At 41.1% G+C, this 18,790-nt stretch overlaps 1 protein-coding gene across 9 annotated transcripts; it reads right to left on the bottom strand.

Moving 5' to 3' along the window:
• Positions 1-644: 644 nt before the first annotated feature.
• On the bottom strand, positions 645-18,223 carry traf3ip1 (TNF receptor-associated factor 3 interacting protein 1). Of its 9 annotated transcripts, none has more exons than XM_031739435.2 (16): positions 17,949-18,223; positions 15,767-15,835; positions 14,167-14,328; positions 13,304-13,432; positions 12,666-13,082; positions 12,419-12,484; positions 12,052-12,075; positions 11,348-11,423; positions 11,044-11,064; positions 10,014-10,104; positions 9,153-9,242; positions 8,771-8,936; positions 8,648-8,684; positions 8,454-8,530; positions 3,598-3,815; positions 645-3,327 (listed from the first exon to the last, which is right to left on the bottom strand). In XM_031739435.2, exons 1-16 carry the CDS (start codon positions 18,069-18,071, stop codon positions 3,162-3,164), a joined length of 1,932 nt encoding a protein of 643 aa, XP_031595295.1. In that variant the 5' UTR covers positions 18,072-18,223; the 3' UTR covers positions 645-3,161. The 9 variants fall into 9 exon arrangements, with proteins under 9 accessions (XP_031595295.1, XP_039456069.1, XP_039456073.1 ...); XM_039600135.1 differs by having other exon boundaries at positions 9,153-9,239; XM_039600139.1 differs by having other exon boundaries at positions 8,771-8,906; positions 9,153-9,239.
• Positions 18,224-18,790: the final 567 nt, after the last annotated feature.

Below are 18,790 nucleotides of genomic sequence, written 5' to 3'. Positions count from 1 at the left end.
ATCTGACAAAATACTCAGGTTAGTTCTCACACACACGATCATTTAAAATTATAATTTATTTAAAACAGGATACTTGTGTGTTTTATCCACAGATTAAAGTCGCAAAAGTCATTTCATTTTCATTTGTCTTCAAGATTAGTGAAACTCAAAAGCAAAAGAGCTTTTGAGCTTAGTACAAATTCAGAGGACAAAGCTCTGAATTTGTCTGACAGTCATGTCTTGAGTCACTTTGTTGTTGAGGCCTGCACTGCATAGTTAAACAGACACGCACAACTGAGGCTTGCCTTCTTTAGCACCGTGTGCTGAAGTCTTTCTGCAAAAGGAGCTTCAGCTAAATCTCCAGGTTGCAAAACAAAGGCTCAGCTGCTATGAAAGTGATGCTGAAGGGCGTCTTACAAAGATGTCTGCAACAGCGCTGCCGTAGAAAGTTGCTGCTACGGTGTCACTGGAGGGTCTGCTGGACTAGTCTTTCACATAAGAGTCTGCTTGAGGGTGTGATTATCAAAAATCTTTAAAAAAAAAATACATATAAATAAAATCAAATGAAATACAAAAATAATACCAATCTTATTCTGGGATAATCTAGACCAAGCTTAACACCTTCAAACTGCACACAAAAACACACAAAAATGAGACAATTCTTTATTGCAATGTAACCATTTATTTCACTCCACTACAAAATTATATAATTATTTGAACTATGATACAGTCTCCACATATACATAATGTACAGTTTATAGTGTACACGATAAAAAGCCTTTTAATATAATGAATGAGCATGCGGGTTCCCACTTTTCCAGACGAGATTTTTGAAATGAGATTTTTCAGAATGCTAACATTTCCTGTAGGTTTTCCAATTTATTATTTTTATAATACTGACATAAACATGGAGATAAGTCAGACTACAGTGTATTTTGCCTGATAAGTCCTTCTTAAAATGTAGAGTGCCACGTTTTTAAAAGACAGTCACATTATATTTTTCCCCTTACAAACAAGAATGCAGTTTAAATTAAGATCAGAGCCTAGAAATGTCTGCCCACTGGCTTTCTGTTCTACACACAGTTTCAAGCCTCATTTTTCCACCAATGATTCCCAGCCCACATGTTGTGTCGGCCACAAGTTTGGTAACCCACAGGTTTGGTAAGGCAGGCAGAAATCCTAGTCTGAGCAGAAAATAAATATTTAGGTGGTGTAAATATTTGTGAGAAAGGGAGTCGCTGTGCAGTGTACAAGTCGCCACATTCGCATATGAAATAAAGCATCTAGTTTTGTAAAAACTGCGTTTAGTGGTTATGATGGAGAAAAGGTGTAATGGATTCCATTCATCAAAATCACCTACATTTCACAGGAAGTGTTATTTTCCAGCAGTGATTTTCTGTGTAATTGTTTTCTGGGAAGAAAATGTGTAGCAGAACCAACCAGAATAACAAGCTGTGTACAAGTCTTAAAAACTGTAAAATTACTGTAAATTACTTTTTGTGTGTGTGTGGTTACCGCACTTTCACTCAGCAGCCACGCAAAGTTTGTACTTTTGTTTCATTCACATTTGGATGACTCTTTTTTCACCTTTTCAATAACAACATTTTCAGGGAAACTGAGGCAGGATCTTGTTTCAGTCTCTCATCTCTACTATCCAACTTCCAACAAGTCCAGCAATGTTCATGTTAGTGCAAAGCATTTCTTACGAGTTGCAAAGGAAGCTAGAAAAATATGAATTCATATTTTTCAATGTATAGAGAAAGCTTACAAAACTTTCTATCAGTTTGGCAGTACGACAGTACAAGATGGTGGCTGCCCTGCATGCTCACTGCTTTTTTCCTTTAAAGTATACAAGCTTAGTGTATTTATAAAAGAGTTAGAAATACGACAGAGTGTGAACATTGCTTATTGCAAAAAGCTTTTTTCTAAAACAGCTCTAATCAAAGTGCAGCAGTGCCTCAAAAGTGGAAGAGTGTTTTTAAAGTAGCGCAAGCCGTTTTCACTCATGACCTTCGGATAACAGCTAAAGAACGAAGACTCCAGATATTGTCGGTGGTGTTCTCTCTCACATGCAGCACACACAACTGTGAGCTCACAGTTTGGTTCAGATGAAGGTTTGCTCTGGGTAAAGCGTGCAGGAGGCAGGATGTGTGACACTCACTGACTCAGAAATCACCGCTCACATCTACTTTTCTCACGGGGGACATCAGACATTACACAGACTTTGCATTAGTGAGCTGGCAGAGTAAAGACTGTTTCATGTCAGAGCTGACTGTGACAGTTCTCACAGATGGTTGAATAAAATGTGTGAAACTGCTGTAGAGAAAATTTCAGAGCTGTCTTCTTCTTCTTTTCGATTTAACACAGATAGATTTGGTTTATGAAAACTGTAAATGTCAATGAAATGTTAAAAGGTTGGAAAATGTTACTGGACAAATTCATGCCAAGACACTACATTCATGTAACATGCGTTGTTATCAGCTACACTCCAGGCCTCTCTGTGAGCGTCTGATTGTTTTGTAGAAAATGTAAACGTTCTATCTAAACGTTCCTCCTGGTTTCAATCAGCTGGATGTGCCGTGAGTATGTTTAATTACTGTTACGGGTCTGCTCACTACTCCGGTCAAACTGCATGTCAAATATCAAGTGCTCACAAGAATAACATGCCGAGTGCACCACGCCCTCAAAAACTCGGTGATTAAATGAACGAGGAAACATTTAAAATTTGGTCCAGTGGATGAATGTGCAGCTTTCTGCTGTAATGTTCAAGTTGTGAGCTGTGCACTGGCTCAATGCACAAAGGCACCATTTCAAAAGAAGGGCCAAAGATTGGGTTAGGTTAGTGTGCAGATCATAAAGATGCATTTATTTATTCATTCATCTGTCAGTGTTTTCAGCTGCTACGTCTCCAGCATCATCCACTTTTTCCAATCCATCATCTAGTTTTTTGGGAACAGTTTCAGACCTCTAAACCGTCAAGTGGCCCTTTCTCGTACCAATATCTTAAAGTGGAGTAGGAATATATTTGGTACCATCTCCTGGTCTGAAAACCCAAAAGTGGTCCCATAATTCCACAACACCTCCAAGAAAAATGGCCTTACCATTATTCTGAATGAGAACCCACTCCCGCCTGAATATTCAGTGCGTTTTTGGGGGTTTTCTTTGTGTATCTTGTTTCTTGTTCAGGTTCTGGAGGAGACCTTAATTCCAGTCACCATTTTCTGGATCTTCTCTTCATTCTTCAGTATGTTGGACCTTACAGCACAAATCTTGTCCTGCTGGTCCTTAATCAGCTGCTCCAGCTCGGCTAGCTCAGCTTTAAGAGGCTCCACTGCCCGATCTGTCGCTCTGCAAGATGCACACACAAAGAAGGGATACAATAATTGTGTGCATGAAAGCAGAAGACGACTTAGCAGCTTGTGAAGTACTGATAGTCTTTCTTTTTTTTTGACTGTAAGAGTACAAAAAGAGTATAGCTAGAATCACAAATGTGTGTGTGTGTGTGTGTGTGTGTGTGTGTGTGTGTGTGTGTGTGTGTGTGTGTGTGTGTATATATGATCTGGTGTTGGAAACAAAGCACAAAGATTAAAAAGCGTGTTGATTATTCAGCGACCGAACCTCTGCTCCTGCAACAAGGCCTGTGCGTGCTCCTTGTTTTCCCGCCGCCAGGAAAGCAGTTCAGCCTGCATGGCATCCATGTCCTCCTGGATGTAGTCCATGATCTTGCCCAAAGGTAGGGAACTACGGCACACCAGCTGAATGGATGAGCGCAGCCGTTCGATCTCTTTTGTCACCATATCCCGCTCCTTTTTCTGCGCCGCTTCAGACACCAAATTCTGAAAGGGAAGGTGGTACGACAGGTGAGGTCTGGTGGATTAAAAACACTGAATACAAAACTTGCAAACATCAGATACTAAGCACACACAAGCTGACGACGCGGGACGATTTACCACTCAGCAATGCTTCAAACAGACACAAATCACTTGTGTGTCCCCAGACCAATACACAATAAACCCTCTTTAGGAATTCCACCTTTTTCAGCAAAGTCTCAAATATCCAGAACCAGAGCAGGGCTGCATTTAGCGGTTTGGGATTTCAAGGCTAAAAATGTTAGGCGGGAATTCTACCAACCTAGCTGTATATATAAAGATCAAAGGTGCTGCTGAATTGTGTTGGTTAAAGCAGGAGGACGGGGCTGACTGGCTGCTGAAGGCTTCCGGTGTATGGTGTGTGGCTAAAGTGGGCGGTGGGGGGGTGGGGGTCGCTCTATCCCAATTACACTCAGACCCTTGATGGAGAAAAGGAGGGGAAGGTATCAGGGAGGGACCTCCCTCGGTAAGGAGCAAACCCAAGGATGTTTGCTCAGCTGGGATTCACGAGGCCTGAATGTGTGTGCGTAATTTGAAAGCACTGCAAACTGCAACCTTAAAGACACACACACACACGCACGCACACACACACACACCTACAAACACCAACCAGAGGATCAGACGAAGCATACAGTGAACAACCCCCACCAGCAAACTTGGTCTTTAAGTCCTGTTTATTTTAGTAACAGGCTGTGGCAGTGGGGTTATTTTACTAAAGTATTAAGTAACAACTCCTACACTTATGCCTCCTTTCAAGCTTGGCCCAAATTATGCTATTTGGCTTCACAAATGGCAGCACCTGCCTTCACGAGGCAGAGGAATTCATACTTGCAGCACAGTGCAAACTAAATGACAGTTTCCTCATTCAAACACACCGTCTGTCACGCCCCCGATTGAGCAGCGGAGCACATATGGTTGGCGTAGCTGGCACATGTAACTTTTGCCTTATCAAGCCACCTCTTAAAACAAACCAATCGCCTCACTAATTACAATTCTGAAAAGCAGCTCGACTAGACGAGACCACACAGCAGAAATGACATCAAACATTATTGTTTGCCACCATTTCTTTGCAGAGGGAAAGCACACACTTCTGTCGACCTCGCTGTGCTGCTCCTTTGTGGTAGCGCAAGAGTGTGAGGGCTGAAATGCCTTGGCCTGCTGGTCCCCCCCAACAAGGTGGGTGGCTTTCCACTGCGCACCATGAACCCTGCAGCTAGACAAATACTCTATGGTTCATTCGGCCTGCCTGGCTGCGGTTTGGTCTGCACAGCCCAGACAGGACCCATGGCTTCATTCTGTTTGCCATCCCCATGCTACCTCAACACCCCCACCACTTCTTCTCTGTTGGAAAATAAAAAACTTGGCATGAAAACATGACCCCTTGTACGTGTGCACTCTGTCCATGTAGATATAAATCAAGCTTTATGGAGGTGTCCGTCGGTGTCTGCGAGACCTGTGTGCTCCGAGTTTTCCTTCTTCTCACCCAGATCACAGAACAATATTTAGACAAGGTGACCGCAGAGGCGCAGGGGCGAGAGAGGAGGAAAGGGGCAGGTTTTCCCATTATCTTAGACAGCGATGAAAGCACGATGCAAAAGGAAGACACGACCTTTGGCTGATGCCAAAAAAGTGGCTGTGGACTCAAAAGAAAGGGGTTTTAGGAGGTTTTTCGAAGGTTTAAATGTTTTCTCTGTCCCATGGAGCTGCATTCATTACATTTAAAAACCTCCTTCAAAAGTTGGGACGGCAGACCCGAAAATCTCCAAACACTTGATTATGACATGGTGAGGTACAATACAAAGTGAAATTCACTCAGTCATCACATGCCTAATGAGCTTAATTAGGAAATGCATGCAAAAATGTGATTTATGGAGCGCTTGTGGGGATTTTCTGGGGTAGGAGAAAAACATTCTTCAAAGAATCCTCTGACATGAAAAATGGCTTGTAAACATGGAGCCTGTCAGTGGCACAGCAATCTTTAGGGTCTGATTAACTGGAAAAACAATGATTTAGACGTGAGCTGTGTCACTGATGGCGTAACATCAGCTTCCTTAGAAGAGAGCGCAAACCTGGTTATTACCGTCACAGCAGATGTCAGCTGTTTTTCTGTAAAAAACCTGAGAGGTGAGCCAGGAAGCGTAATCACAGAATGAGATTTGGGGTTAGTTTTCCTAAAAGTCTATTCAGAGGTCTTGCTAGATCATAAAAATAGCTTGAAGTCAGTGAAGTAAGGAGGGAAAAAAAATAAGGTCACAGGATGTTGTTAGAAGGTCATTGTGGCCCACTGGGGAGACATCGAGGAGCAAACCCCTGGGGTGTCAGGTGAAGTGAGAGGAAACTTCCAGGGGACCGCTGGCGGTACTGCAGCAAATGGAAAATGGAAAGTGAGCTTTAAAAAAGCTGCTTAATCTTTAAAAGGTTCTCATGGAGCGACGGCTTTGAAGGTATTAAATATATCATCAAGGTGTAGGTCAAGCTAGAAAACAATTTTCAGCTGCCTTCAGGTAGGTTACTCATAAACCTGACCAAAACCTGTCAATATGACCTCTAAAAAAAGTAATGTGACTAATGGAATGCCACAGGGTCATTTCCTCGTGTTTCCACAAAAAACGCTCCATGTTTATGAAGACACAGAGGTCTGGAGAGCCGAGTATTTATTTTCTTGACAATTCTGCAGAGAGTATTCTGGCCCTCCTGCTCCGTGACTCTCACTCAACAGCCATCCATTTGTATGCCACGGGGTTTATTTATACACTACAAACCTTCATCAAGGCTAATTTAATGGGGGGAAAAAAAAGTACACAAAAATTCTTATGAAAACGCAGCTGTTGCAAGGAGCGGATTCTGTCTAAATAAAAAGAGAACTATCTCGGAATAATATACAAGGCCACCAAGAGGTCATGAGGAAGGTCATCCCCAAAAATATACAGCAAATACTTGAGACACGCACACAGCACTGGGCCATGGCAAAATACAATCACTTGGCTGTTTAAGTGTTCCCTTTATTTACATCAGCAGAGAAAGAACACAATTAAATTAGGACTGACAAAGAACGAGGGGGACAGAATAAAGACTTCAAATATACAAAAAGGCCAGGATGTGTGTACGGAGCCTGATGCTAAATCAGTGTGGCTTGCAACCTACTCAGACACTGTTTTTAAATACTGGTATTAAAATAATACCACTTGCAGCAGCAGTAATTTCAAACTGCACACACCAAGGAAACTCAATATTTACATTTTTGTGCCTGCGCATTTTACTGTGATTACAATAAAAGAAAAAAAATCTACTCTAAGCTGACCTCCCCACCCTTTCATGTCAGGAAGGAAGTCATTATAGTTCTTTATACAGCTGACGAGGAAAGGCCAATAGCGGCAGAGGGGCAAACATTCGACTGTGCAGACATCCCTGCAGATCACACAGGAGAGTCGAGCATGACAGACTGGAGGCCCTGAAATCTGAGGAGGCTACATTAAGAAAATTAGAATAATCTCTGCAAGTGTGCGCCCACGTTACTCAAAGAGCCTGGCTATTCTGAATGTTTCCTCTGTGAGTGTCTGTTTGCACATGTGCGCGCTCACATAACAGTAAAGTTTGTTAAAAGCTGGGCCAAAACATTCCTGCAGGTGTGAGTTATGAGGGATGATGCCTGAGGTCGCAGTTAGGAAGAGATAGATCAGCAGGGTGTTTTTGCATGAGTTACAGGCCAAAACAGTGCATCCACCAGAGGCAGGGTGGTCAGCTGAAGACTATGCTTCAGTGAAGTGGACCACCCAAAGCAGACAGCATACACCACCTCACGCCACGGACTACAGACCAAACTGCAAGCTTCACACTGTCTGATACTCCAAATATTGATGGAAGTCTCTCGCTGGCTGATACAAAGGCTGACTGTGGGGAAATGTCGACCGTGAGCAATGGCAGAAGCATGTCACCTTGAGAAAACTGGTCAGTCGTGCATATTATGAAGTCTAAAAGTCAAAGAGGAGAAAAACAAAAAACTAACAAACAAACAAACATAAAAAACCCAGATAAAACCGAGCACTTCTGATCTGTGTGAAACCCCCCTCTCCCCAAAAAACAAAAACACACACCAAAAAACACGTATATGTATAAAGAGGTGTAAAAAATAGAGGGCACAAGCTAAAAAAAGGCTGTTCCAAGGATTGTAGATGCTTTCAACAAAATAAAGCAGTATGTAACTTAAGATAGGGGGCAACCCAAGAAAACAAGCTCATTTTGCTCCAGACATCTTGATGAGTGTGTTAATTGTGTGTGTGGTCCTTTAAGGCCCATACTTGCTTGTTTGGTTATTAGCCCTTCAGCTTCACTGATGGGGAACATTTTTGTGGTTTCGAGGCAGTGCAATTACACCTCCCCACTTCATTTGTTTATATCTTTCTTTTGATAATAACCAGGGTTGCGCTGTGTTTTTTCGGTGTGGTAAGAACGTGTTCCCAAGGAGCAAGCTTTCCAGAAAGAATGACTGAGAGAGATGGTGGAAAGGTTCAACCCAGGTTTTTGGTGAGACTAGTTTTTCGGCAAGAGCTAGGCTAATACTGCCCTCTAGTGGACAAAAGCGAAACACTTCTACACGGTCCGTACCTGTTCTTTAGATTTCAGGGACAACGGGGACGACTCGTAGTCTTTTTTTGTCTCCAGGATCTTTTTCACAAGGCCACCTACAGTTAGAGAAAAGTAATTTCAGGAGATTCAGGAGAAAATGAGGCATTACTGGAATTAAAAACATGTATATACACACACACACATATTTATTTTAAAAAAATGTAGCTCTGTACCGTGTTTCTCATCTTTGTCTAGTTCTTGGGTAGGTTCCTGTAATAGATAAGAATAACAGAATATATAGCAACTACTCCTTGCTTAGATTTTTCAATGAAAAAGTTACTGTTCAAGTCACTCACCACCTCCACTTCAGGAGCACCTGAGGGTGGAGGGACTGCCTCCTCCACAAGAAACTGTTCATCATCATCCTCATCTTCCTCCGAGATCTTTTTTCCATCCATGATGACGGGTGCCGAGGGCTTGGCACTAGAGAGCCTTAAAGACGAACAAAGAGGCTGACTCACTCTAAAGAAGATTTAAAAGGCAGGAGCATGAAGAGGAGAGATTCATGTTGTCTTGCTTGACTGCTGTGTGACTGGTTAGACTTGCTGCGCTGCTCCACTGTTCAAAAACCATTTAGATAGGCTTAACCACTAGTAGGAACTAGACTAGGCTAAGAATGATGTCACACAGCATAATCTGAACATAAGAAACATTAATGAATATGAATGATGAAATCACCTCTCAGCCGGGCTCGCATCAGTGTAGCTTTCCTGTCTCTTGACTCGAGGAGGTGCTGGGCGAGCACTGCTGGGCCGTGCTATTTGTCTACTGTTGAAGAATGGAAAAAAAAAAATAATAATCAACTATAATCTAAAAGACAGCTTTACATTACCTGTTTTTATAAACAAAACTGAGAACAGCAACACATGCTGCTGCACCACAGCTGTTCCACCAACCAATCAAATCGTTTCCTCTTCTTATAATCTAAACTGTAAAGTCTGCTGGAGGTTTGCGCATAACATTGCATGATATGGTCATATCGTGCAGAGCTCAGCACCCTCAAGTGTCAGCAACACAATGACTGGCACCTTTAAGATAAGGCATGCTGGTAGAGTGGACATCATAAACACTTCCTGGTTCCCCTGTGGTGAGTAAACAGGTCCAAAGTGTGGACCAGCATTAGAAAAGAGCAAACATTTTTAGGTGTCAGGCTAAAAAAAGTCAATATGTTTTTAGAAAAGGAAAAAGCCTGGACAATATTTGGCTCTAATTTCATCATTTAATTCCTAAAACATGCAAAAGCAATGTTTCATCCCACAGGATCTTCAGGCATGTGTCCTAAAGAAGTTCCAACCTTAAAACAGCCACAGAGACTTTTTTTTCCTTTTTCCTCAGTACACTGTGATAAAGCACCTCAGAAAAAGTCCAAGGAAGCATTTCTCTCAAATTTCTTCTGTTCTTTTTTCTCAGACCTTCCAAACATCGACAAATACGGCTCGCGTCTAGAAATCATCTAGTTTTTCCCATTAACTTGAGCAGCATTTTTCTGCATGTGACCATGCACAGTGGCTCATTAGTGACAGTGTTAACTTTAAAGACCTGGAAGCCATGTCAGATGACGCTGACGATCCTCCAACTTCTCCATTTTCTTGAGGAACAGGTCTCTGGGATAAATGAACATCTCCATCTGCTAAAGAAAAATAACAGCTAATAATTAGCTTTGCATAACATAACAAATCTTTGATATGATTTAAAAACTTGTTTAGCACCAACTACAGCTCCTATTCTTTCAAATCTCCAGTGGCTTAAACGCTGACCTGGATGCACAGATGTATAGTTAAAGCTCCTATGACACCATTGCTGGGTGAGGCTATTGTGATTTCTGGCCACACCAAACTAAACTACACCTCTCTTTCAAACAGAGTGCAGTCAGAAGCAAAACAGGTGCAAAAATCTCAGGTACAGAGGACAGATTATTGCCTGGTGCAGGTGGTACAGCACACAGGACGCGGCTTTAAAATCTCATTGTCAAAGCTTCCACAGACAGATAACTTGCTGGCTTGCGATTAGAAAGGTGCATTTTTACCGTAGCTCTGCAGAAATGTGAAGACTGGCTGGAATTTCTATAAATGACGATTGCTTCATGGGGCTATTTGTCCTGCTGTTATCTTTTCCCACAGGTGTGGCTCCTATTCATTTGCACGCAGGTGAGTCTGGGTTGGGTCAGGTGTCCCATTGAAACACTGTATTTAATACTGACCTTCACAAACAAACCTGAACGACTTGTTCAGAGGCTTTAACAAAAAAAAATATTATCGTTGTTAAACAGTAAGCGAGTCATTCAGTCACTGGCTCAGTTACTGCATTTACTTTGTTACTCAGACTGGAATATCAAGTTATTTCATACCTTCTACTGTCACCGCAGAGGTAGTTAATGTATCTGCTAAGGTTTATTTTAAGGTGTTATCACTGCAAGAGTAATTCATCTGATTTATGGACACAATTAATGTTCATTCAGTATCTGAGTTAACCTTTTATGTCTACCTTGTTTTAAGGGAAGGATTTCATGGAATAACTTAAAAACTTTGGTTTTCTTTAAATGAACTCATAAAAGAGAGCGAGCACTTACCTCCTTCACTGTCAGATTCTTCTGCAGGGAAACAAATAAAATAATTTATTACTTACACAACAATGTGAACCCTGAAAAGCATAAGCGGAAGAGAAAGGATAGATGGTTGAATAATTATTAAACCTACTATAAGTCCCCCCCCCCGTCTCCCAGCAAGGCGAATGAGCAAGTTACTTTATTATTATTGAAGCGTAAAAAGGAAACTATCATACTAAAAAGTCTTTCTGCCACATTTTTATTAATTATTAAATGTATATTCTTGCTGTTGATGAATAAAGCTGAAGGAGGGGGTGCCGGGTGTCACCTTGATCTCCCATTTTGGGTCTTCGCCGCTGCCCCTTGGCAGATGCAGGCCGAGGTATTCTCGCTGGACTCTCAGACTGTGATAAAAGGAAAAAACAAAAAAGAAAAAAAAAGGATGACTGAAGACAAGCAGACACAGATGTAAATGTAATTAATTATACTATCTGAAAACTAAAATCTGTCATCTAGTAACATTTTAACATAACACAGAAAAAAGGGCTGCGTCCCTCCTGAAAAACAAAAGAGGCTGTGTCGAGGTGCAAAAGTTTCAAAACCAGACATTTAATATAATAACTGCAGAGGCATTAAGATTATATCTGACCCAAACAGACCGCAACAATATCGAGGGAGATGTAGGAAAGATTAGTAAGAACAAAGGAAAGCTAGAAATGCAGACCGAGAATTTATGGTGTTTGTCAACCAGCTGTGAACCCTGCTTTACACTGAACTGAACAACACACGACAGTACAAACACACTGCCACACCAAGACATCATCTTGTGATGTGTTAGAGGAGAAATACGAAACTCAGACATTCAAACATTTATTCTCCAGCTAAACAACTGAAACATGGGGATTCACTTCCTGTAACACAGCTCAGGAGTTATTTAAACACAGTAGAATCATAAGGTTTGTAACTGTACTGGTAAAAAGTGGTATTTGAAATGAAGAAATCCCACTGAGACATTTTTCAATGAGTTTTTACCTGGTTCTCAGCTGCTTCTGTGAGCTGTGAAGACAAAGAATATGAGTCACACACACAATCATCACATGTATCAGTTACACACTGAGTGAGGGAACACAGTCTGCCACACTACAGCCCAAAGTAGTACTTAACCACGCAGCTAGCCACCCACTACATTCAAAAACTAAATCGTCTGCAGTAATACCTCTTCAGCTGGATTTGGTTCCTTGCAAGAATAAGAGGCAAAAAAAAATCAGAAAAGAAATTAGAATAGTTCATGAACCTGTGTGATGTGTCAGGATTCAATAGTAAGCGAATGAAACGTCTGCACCACTGTGAAACTCAGAAATGATTTTATTTGTCAAATGTCTGAAAATATAGAACTTACCGCAGGTTTGGCTGTTTTAATGGGCTCTTCAGGGGATGGTTTTTGCTGTTCCTCTGATAATCTGACCTGAATGCACACACAAACACTGTAAGAACTACATTTTGTTGTTTTTCATTTACTCATTCAGTCACACGCTGTATATTTAACATGTTCTATACATGCACCTGTTAACAGGTATTCAAGTGGGAGATAAGCTGAAACGGCGACTGAAAAAGGGAAACGTGTGCTGTCCTTGATGCAAACATACCTTGCTGTTTCCGCTCTCTCCACTTCTCTTCCTCTCATCCCCATCTTTGTGTCGTTCTCTTTCTTTTTCTCTGTCTCGATCTCTTCGTTTTTCCTTGTCTCTTTCTCTGTCTCTGTGAGAATCTCGCTCTCTTGTCTTTTCTCTGTCTCTCTCTTTGTCCTTTTCCCTGTCTCGATCTCTCTCTCGGTCTCTGTCCCTGACTCGTCCTTTGTCTTTGTCTCGTTCCCGGTCTCGACTCTTGTCCTTGTCACGGTCTTTCGCATGGCGGTCCTGTTCAGTGCGGTGGTGTTTTTCTGAGCGCTCTCTGTCACGACGGTGCTCTTTCTCTCCATCTCTACGTCGGCTCTCCTGTTCTTTGGGCTGGTCTGGGTCCTTCTGGTCCCGGCTGCTGCTGCGCTCTGTGATCTTTTTCTTCTCCTGAAATAAATAACAGTTATACATAATGCAATTCACAGTGGGCCTAATCATTTTTTAAGTCCTGTTGAAAAATGTAAATATAAAACAGACACTGAGGTGTGTTACAAACAAATTCTTTGCAGTATTTTGGCGTGAAACTTAAAATATACATTCTGAGGACATCTGAAAAAACATCAATATGTCTGAAAGTGTTAAGATTATTTAATGGGTTGAAGACTCACCTCTCTATCCACATGATGTTCCCGTCCCTCCCTATTCTCCTTGTCCTGGGACCTAGAGGTACTGGCTTTGGTTTTAATGTCCACTTTTTCTCCTTTAAGCACTCGCTTCACTGCGTCGTCACTGGACATCTGCAGTTAAATGTACAGGAGGACCAGACAGTGTGATACAGTAAAACTCACTGTACAGTTTTAAACAGCATCCACGCTTCCAAAGTGTCCCTAAACAAACTGAAAAGGAGAAAGTTTATGGTTGGATTGAACCTTAAATCTGAAAACTCTGAGATTCCGGTTGAAGGGGAAAAAAATCAAATAAACACAATTCAGGAAAAACAGCCCATTTAATAGTTTTTAAACGAGGAAAGAAATATTTAGCATTAAATTCTTGTCTTGGCATCTTTGTTAGATTTGTAGGCACGTGTGTATCGGACCAGCTGTCTTTGCTGGCTCATACTATTCATTAAAATCAATGTCAGGCTTGTGGGAATTCGCTTTACTTTTTGTTGTTGTTGTTCTTAATTTGTTTGCTGCCATTAAATAGCATTACTACTGCAATTGTAACCACATACATACATTTAAGAGGGAGCAACAACCCCAGGCATCTGCTCATCTGTTTATACTCAATCTCCAGGGTTCAATTAAATACTTTCAATGTCTCCCTGAGGCAGCCAGACAGTTTTCCCAATCGAACAATATCTGGATGTGAAAAATAACACATACTTCATTTTCCTTTTAATGGAGAGCTAGTTTTATTTGTGTCTCGGGTATGACAGAGACAACATGAAAAATGAATAAATTGGTGAAATGAGAGTGCGTTCTTAATATAGCTTTTCAGCGTGAGTGTGTAATCTCCCGATAAGACAGACCTTGTTGAGGCAGCACTTGGCGATGGCCTGGAGCAGCTCGTTGGTTTTCTCAGGCTCGTGGCCGGCTACAATGCGGGCTGGCTTTGCTGCCAGGGGCTCGCCGCTGACCAGCATCACAACATCAATTGCTTTCTGAAGGAAGGCTATTTTTGAGTCCTTATCCTAGAAAGAAAAAGGATGCACAGGAGACAACTCCAACGAGATTCATTTTTTGACACAGTTTAGGATGATTAAACCATCTGAGAAATGTGGATCTTTGCAGAGATCAGCTGAAGTTGTTTCTGCCGTAGATGAGCAAGTCCTGTATAAAATAGCATGTGTAAATAAACTATAATTGGCCCATAATCACCATTTGTGCCGACCCTGTAACTCTGACACCACTATTTTCTTCATAATGCTACTTACATTACAGTAAGTATACTTTATTTAGCAGGGTGTGAATCTTAGTCTGCCACACATTGTAAATGTGACTGTGCTATTAGTAGAGTATAATTGTTAGCTTTCAAATCCTGAACCTCAAAGGGCCAATCAGTCTTGGTTTTAATAAGGCAGACAAAAGGTGAGATGGAACACCTGGATTTTTAACAAGGACCATCTTCCATAATGGAAGAACAGACAAAAACACAGCCCTCCTTTGATTTAATTCTTGCATGTTAATAAAACAGACCTTACTCTAGACTAATCACCCAGCTAAACAGCCCCTCTGGTCCATCGGCCTGCTGCATTTGAGAAGGCTGCCAACTGCGTAACATAAGGACGTGTATCTGGTGCAACCACCTGGCCCTTCTGTGTAGCATCTAATAGGGTGAGCTTTCCAGTGTTAATGCCTTCATGAAATCTCTATTCAAATAAATTAATAACATACATAGCTGAGATTAAAAAGTAGAGAAAAAGAGTGATAGGCAAGTCTTTAAAAGATGACAGTAACAATATCAGCCTAAGCCTTATGATTAAGCATTTCACAACAGAGAGCAATGTCTGAATGAGCTTTTACCAAAACTTTACATTTTTGTTTTCTTGTAAGCTGTTCGACTTGAGTCTTAAACGCCTCTGTAAGTCTCTGATATCCAGCAAGCTTATTTATTTATAACCATGAAGGGTTTGGAAATGTAAGGTTGGATACTTTTATGTGAGTCTGTCAACACGATTCAATAAATTTTAACAGTGTTTAAGTTTAACTCGGATGCTTTACAGTGGCAGATTGCTACTGTGACGATTGGGTCACAAGGAATCAAGTTTTTAACAGCACCATTTATATTAGATTAACTGAGTAGATTCCTCCAGCTGTAGCATCCTCCCATCCAGTTTTAATCTGGGGTCAACTTGCAAACACCAGCCTTGAGTTCTGACACCTTGACATGCTCTCTCTGTCACATACTGGCAGACGTTCCTTCTCAAGAGCGTGTTATACAGACAACGGGTAGGGTTACCCCCCCCCGCCACACACACACACACACGGTCCTGTGTAATGCCTGGGTGACCTCATAAATGAGCAAGGCTGCTTCTTAGGACATAACACCATTGTATTAAAAAGTTGATTAAAATCGAGGAAAGACTGTAATTAGTCATATTAATAAGCATAGCTGTCAAACAGACGTACCTTTACACTGTCTGACTTCATTTCGGTTTCTTCATACAGGCCTTTCATAAAACCAGTAGTCCTGATGACCTGAAAATGGTGGGAAAAAGGTTGTTTTAAACAGACATGAAACTACAACTATATGCCATTTTTAGCTTCTGTACATCGAGAAGTCCACTCCAAAGTCTGTTTGCATGTATGTGCAGGAATAGTGCTTTTCACCTGTGGGCTGAAAAAAACAATATTTGCTGAGAATTAACCTAAACATTAAAGTAACACAACAACAAAAAAAACATTTATAGATTTAACAGTTTATGTCCTACAGTCATATTCAGACATATTCCTAGTCAGAGGAGGGGAGTCGAACATGCCGACACTCTTCCCTTTATCAAATATGCATGAATCTGGAGTGAAATATAAGACTGCTGAACAGGTGAGAATGAGTTGGCACCTCTGTTGAGAAGAGCGTAACAGATTTTACTCTGCTTGACACCTTATGTAAAAGGAGTCAACTGTGCATATAAAATGCTGAAAAAGAAAATGAAAGAAGCCGCCACTGAGCAAAACAAGTTTGATCATAAAGATCAGCAGTGTATTTACAACAGGACACTGACAACAGACCGTGGAGATGATGCAGTGTTTCCTGTGTGTGTGTATGTGTGTGTTTAAAGAACCATGATACTATAGCAGCAGTTGTACTTACTCAGAATGGATCTTTGGAAGGGTGGCCACAGATAACATTAGAATACATTCATATATCGTCCTGTTATTTCTGACTCTTAATTAAATAGATGCCAGTTAACCTAAAAAAATTAAAAACTGAGAAAGTTTTTTTCCTTTGAGGTTTACTAAAGCCTCTTTTGTTTACACATTAGACATTAGTCTTTTCTTTTAAAATTCCAGCAATCTTAGATTTCATAATGCCAATGATGAGATTTATCTAACTAAGGGAGGGGCAAAACTGTTCTGAGGAGGAAAATCACCTTTACTGTACTTATATTGTTTCCTTTCATCCCATTATACTGCCTGTTATTTCTCTCATGCATGTACTTAAGCACTGGCCTTTATAAAATGGCTTAGAGAAACAGTATTCAATTCAATTCAAGTTTATTTGTGTACTCCAAATTCCCTCATGGCAAGGTTATAACCTACAGTGTTAAAGAACTCCAACAATCAAGTGACCACCTATGATCAAGCACTTTGTGATAGTAGGATGGAGTAACTCCCTTTTAACAGGAATCCTCCAACAGAAGCACGCTCAGGGAGGGGCAGAGGAAAGAGAACAGAAAAGAGCGCATAGGGCGTCAGGACAATAAAAGCTTTTCTATTTTCTGTGTCAGAAGTGCCAGGTGTAATCACAACCTAGACCCATTCTGAACCAGAAAACTTTCACGTAGTACAATTGCTTTTCTAATGCACATAAAATACTAGAGTATGTAGCTGACCCTGATCTGTATCTGCACTTCTCTTCATCTGAGAGTAAAAGCTGCTGTGGGTTACTGAAGAGTCTGAGCTGCCAAGAACTCAGACATTTTACTGTGTTTTACTCTAGGCCACAGAAGACAGATCTTCCTGGCAAACCCCAGAAAGACATCGGCTATAACTTCATCATATATGCATGGCTTGCGAGTAGCTTTAAATAAATGAAGGGAAATCAAAGAAGAGGCACCAATTATAGCACAGCCTGTGCTTGTTTTTAGCTGTAATCATAAGCTGATCGGCATCTGTGTTCTCAACGTGACGGATTCAAGAACCTAGCACAGGTTCATCCTAGCTGGCAGGAGCCCTCCTTTAAGCCAACAGCGGGGAAAACGGTTTGTTGATTCGTGTGTGGGCTCAGGTCGTGCCTAGCAACAAGACGACGCTGCTGAAACAACTAGCTCACTTGCTAACCCACCACATTAAATAAAGCGCAACCTGTCATTTAAGTGAATTGCTAATGCACCCCTTGACTATCAGGATTAGTGTTACTGACAATCTGAAGTTGCAGAAATTGGAGCTTACAAAATGTTCCGTAATATTCGCGAACCTACTTGGTTAGCTTCCTGCTAACCTTTATGCATTAGCTGGCTAACTAGCTCCTGTGTCTGTGTTTTTAACTTAGAAGTGGCATTAGGCTTGGCTTCTGAGAAGAAGAGTGTCGTGCCCCTTAAATAAAATCCACTTTGCTTTCTCGAGTGTAATGTCAGCAGCTGAGTCTCACCTCACTGAAGATATCGTGCAGGTATCGAAAAGGAGGCTTGCTTAGCAGTTTCTCGGTGAGCGGCGGCTTCTTTATCACTTTGCCCAGCGTGTCCTGGGTCTTTTTCACCACTGCCGCATTCATGGTAGTAAATAAAAAGCCAAGATAAGTACTTTTAATCAAGAACAAATACACGAAACTAACTAAGAGTGAAAAACTTAGTGACTCTGTCGCCTGGTTGCTATGTCAATGTCCTGCAATCCCACAGTGCATCATTAAAAAGGACTGCGCCTGCGCCAAAGGCTTACCGTTGCTAAGCGCTCTCTTTGTGTCCATAGCAACAACTAACAATCGGCTAGATAAATGGCTAGGCTAAGTAGATAGAAAATTCTTTATTATAGCCGCCAAAACAGAACAGCGTGGTTATATAGAGGAACAACTAGATAAAAGCATTCAATATACATACAAAATAAAACAGGGCATTCATAAACTGTAAGTTTTGGAAGCGAGATTATAAAGATGACAGTACTGGGGATTGCAGAGGTGCAAAGAATTATTCCTTTACACTGGACCGAGCTCCGGTATCAGTATTTGCAACAACAGAAATCAATTCGTTTTAGAAAAAATACTCCGCTGCCTGTCCTATAAGTTGTGGAGACAATGGCCAGGATAAAAATAAAAATGGCCTAAAAAAGGGCCATATATCCCTGTCTTTATTCTGGCATGGAGTGGGAGTTTCCTCTATACCAACACGCGGAAGAGTCATAGAAAGAAAGCAGTTTTAGAAACAACTGTACTTTCAGGCTTACACTTTTTAAGAGAACGAAATTTTAAATTAAAATAAAAAGTTATTTTGATTTAGT

The sequence above is a fragment of the Oreochromis aureus genome, linkage group 16 (assembly GCF_013358895.1).
Source record: "Oreochromis aureus strain Israel breed Guangdong linkage group 16, ZZ_aureus, whole genome shotgun sequence".
NCBI lineage: Eukaryota > Metazoa > Chordata > Actinopteri > Cichliformes > Cichlidae > Oreochromis > Oreochromis aureus.
The sequence above is the reverse complement of the archived record's forward strand: the minus strand, read 5'-3'. Positions and strand labels throughout refer to the sequence as shown.

What these genes read in the sequence shown, in the direction of transcription:
- traf3ip1 (XM_031739435.2), bottom strand. Translation starts at nt 18,071, where the DNA reads ATGAATGCGGCAGTGGTGAAAAAGACCCAGGACACGCTGGGCAAAGTG. An exon ending in ACCCAAAATGGGAGATCAAG is followed by an intron (nt 11,065 to 11,347) that starts GTGACACCCGGC and finishes GTTTCCCTGCAG; the next exon opens with AAGAATCTGACAGTGAAGGA. An exon ending in GCCTTGTTGCAGGAGCAGAG is followed by an intron (nt 3,328 to 3,597) that starts GTTCGGTCGCTG and finishes TGCATCTTGCAG; the next exon opens with AGCGACAGATCGGGCAGTGG.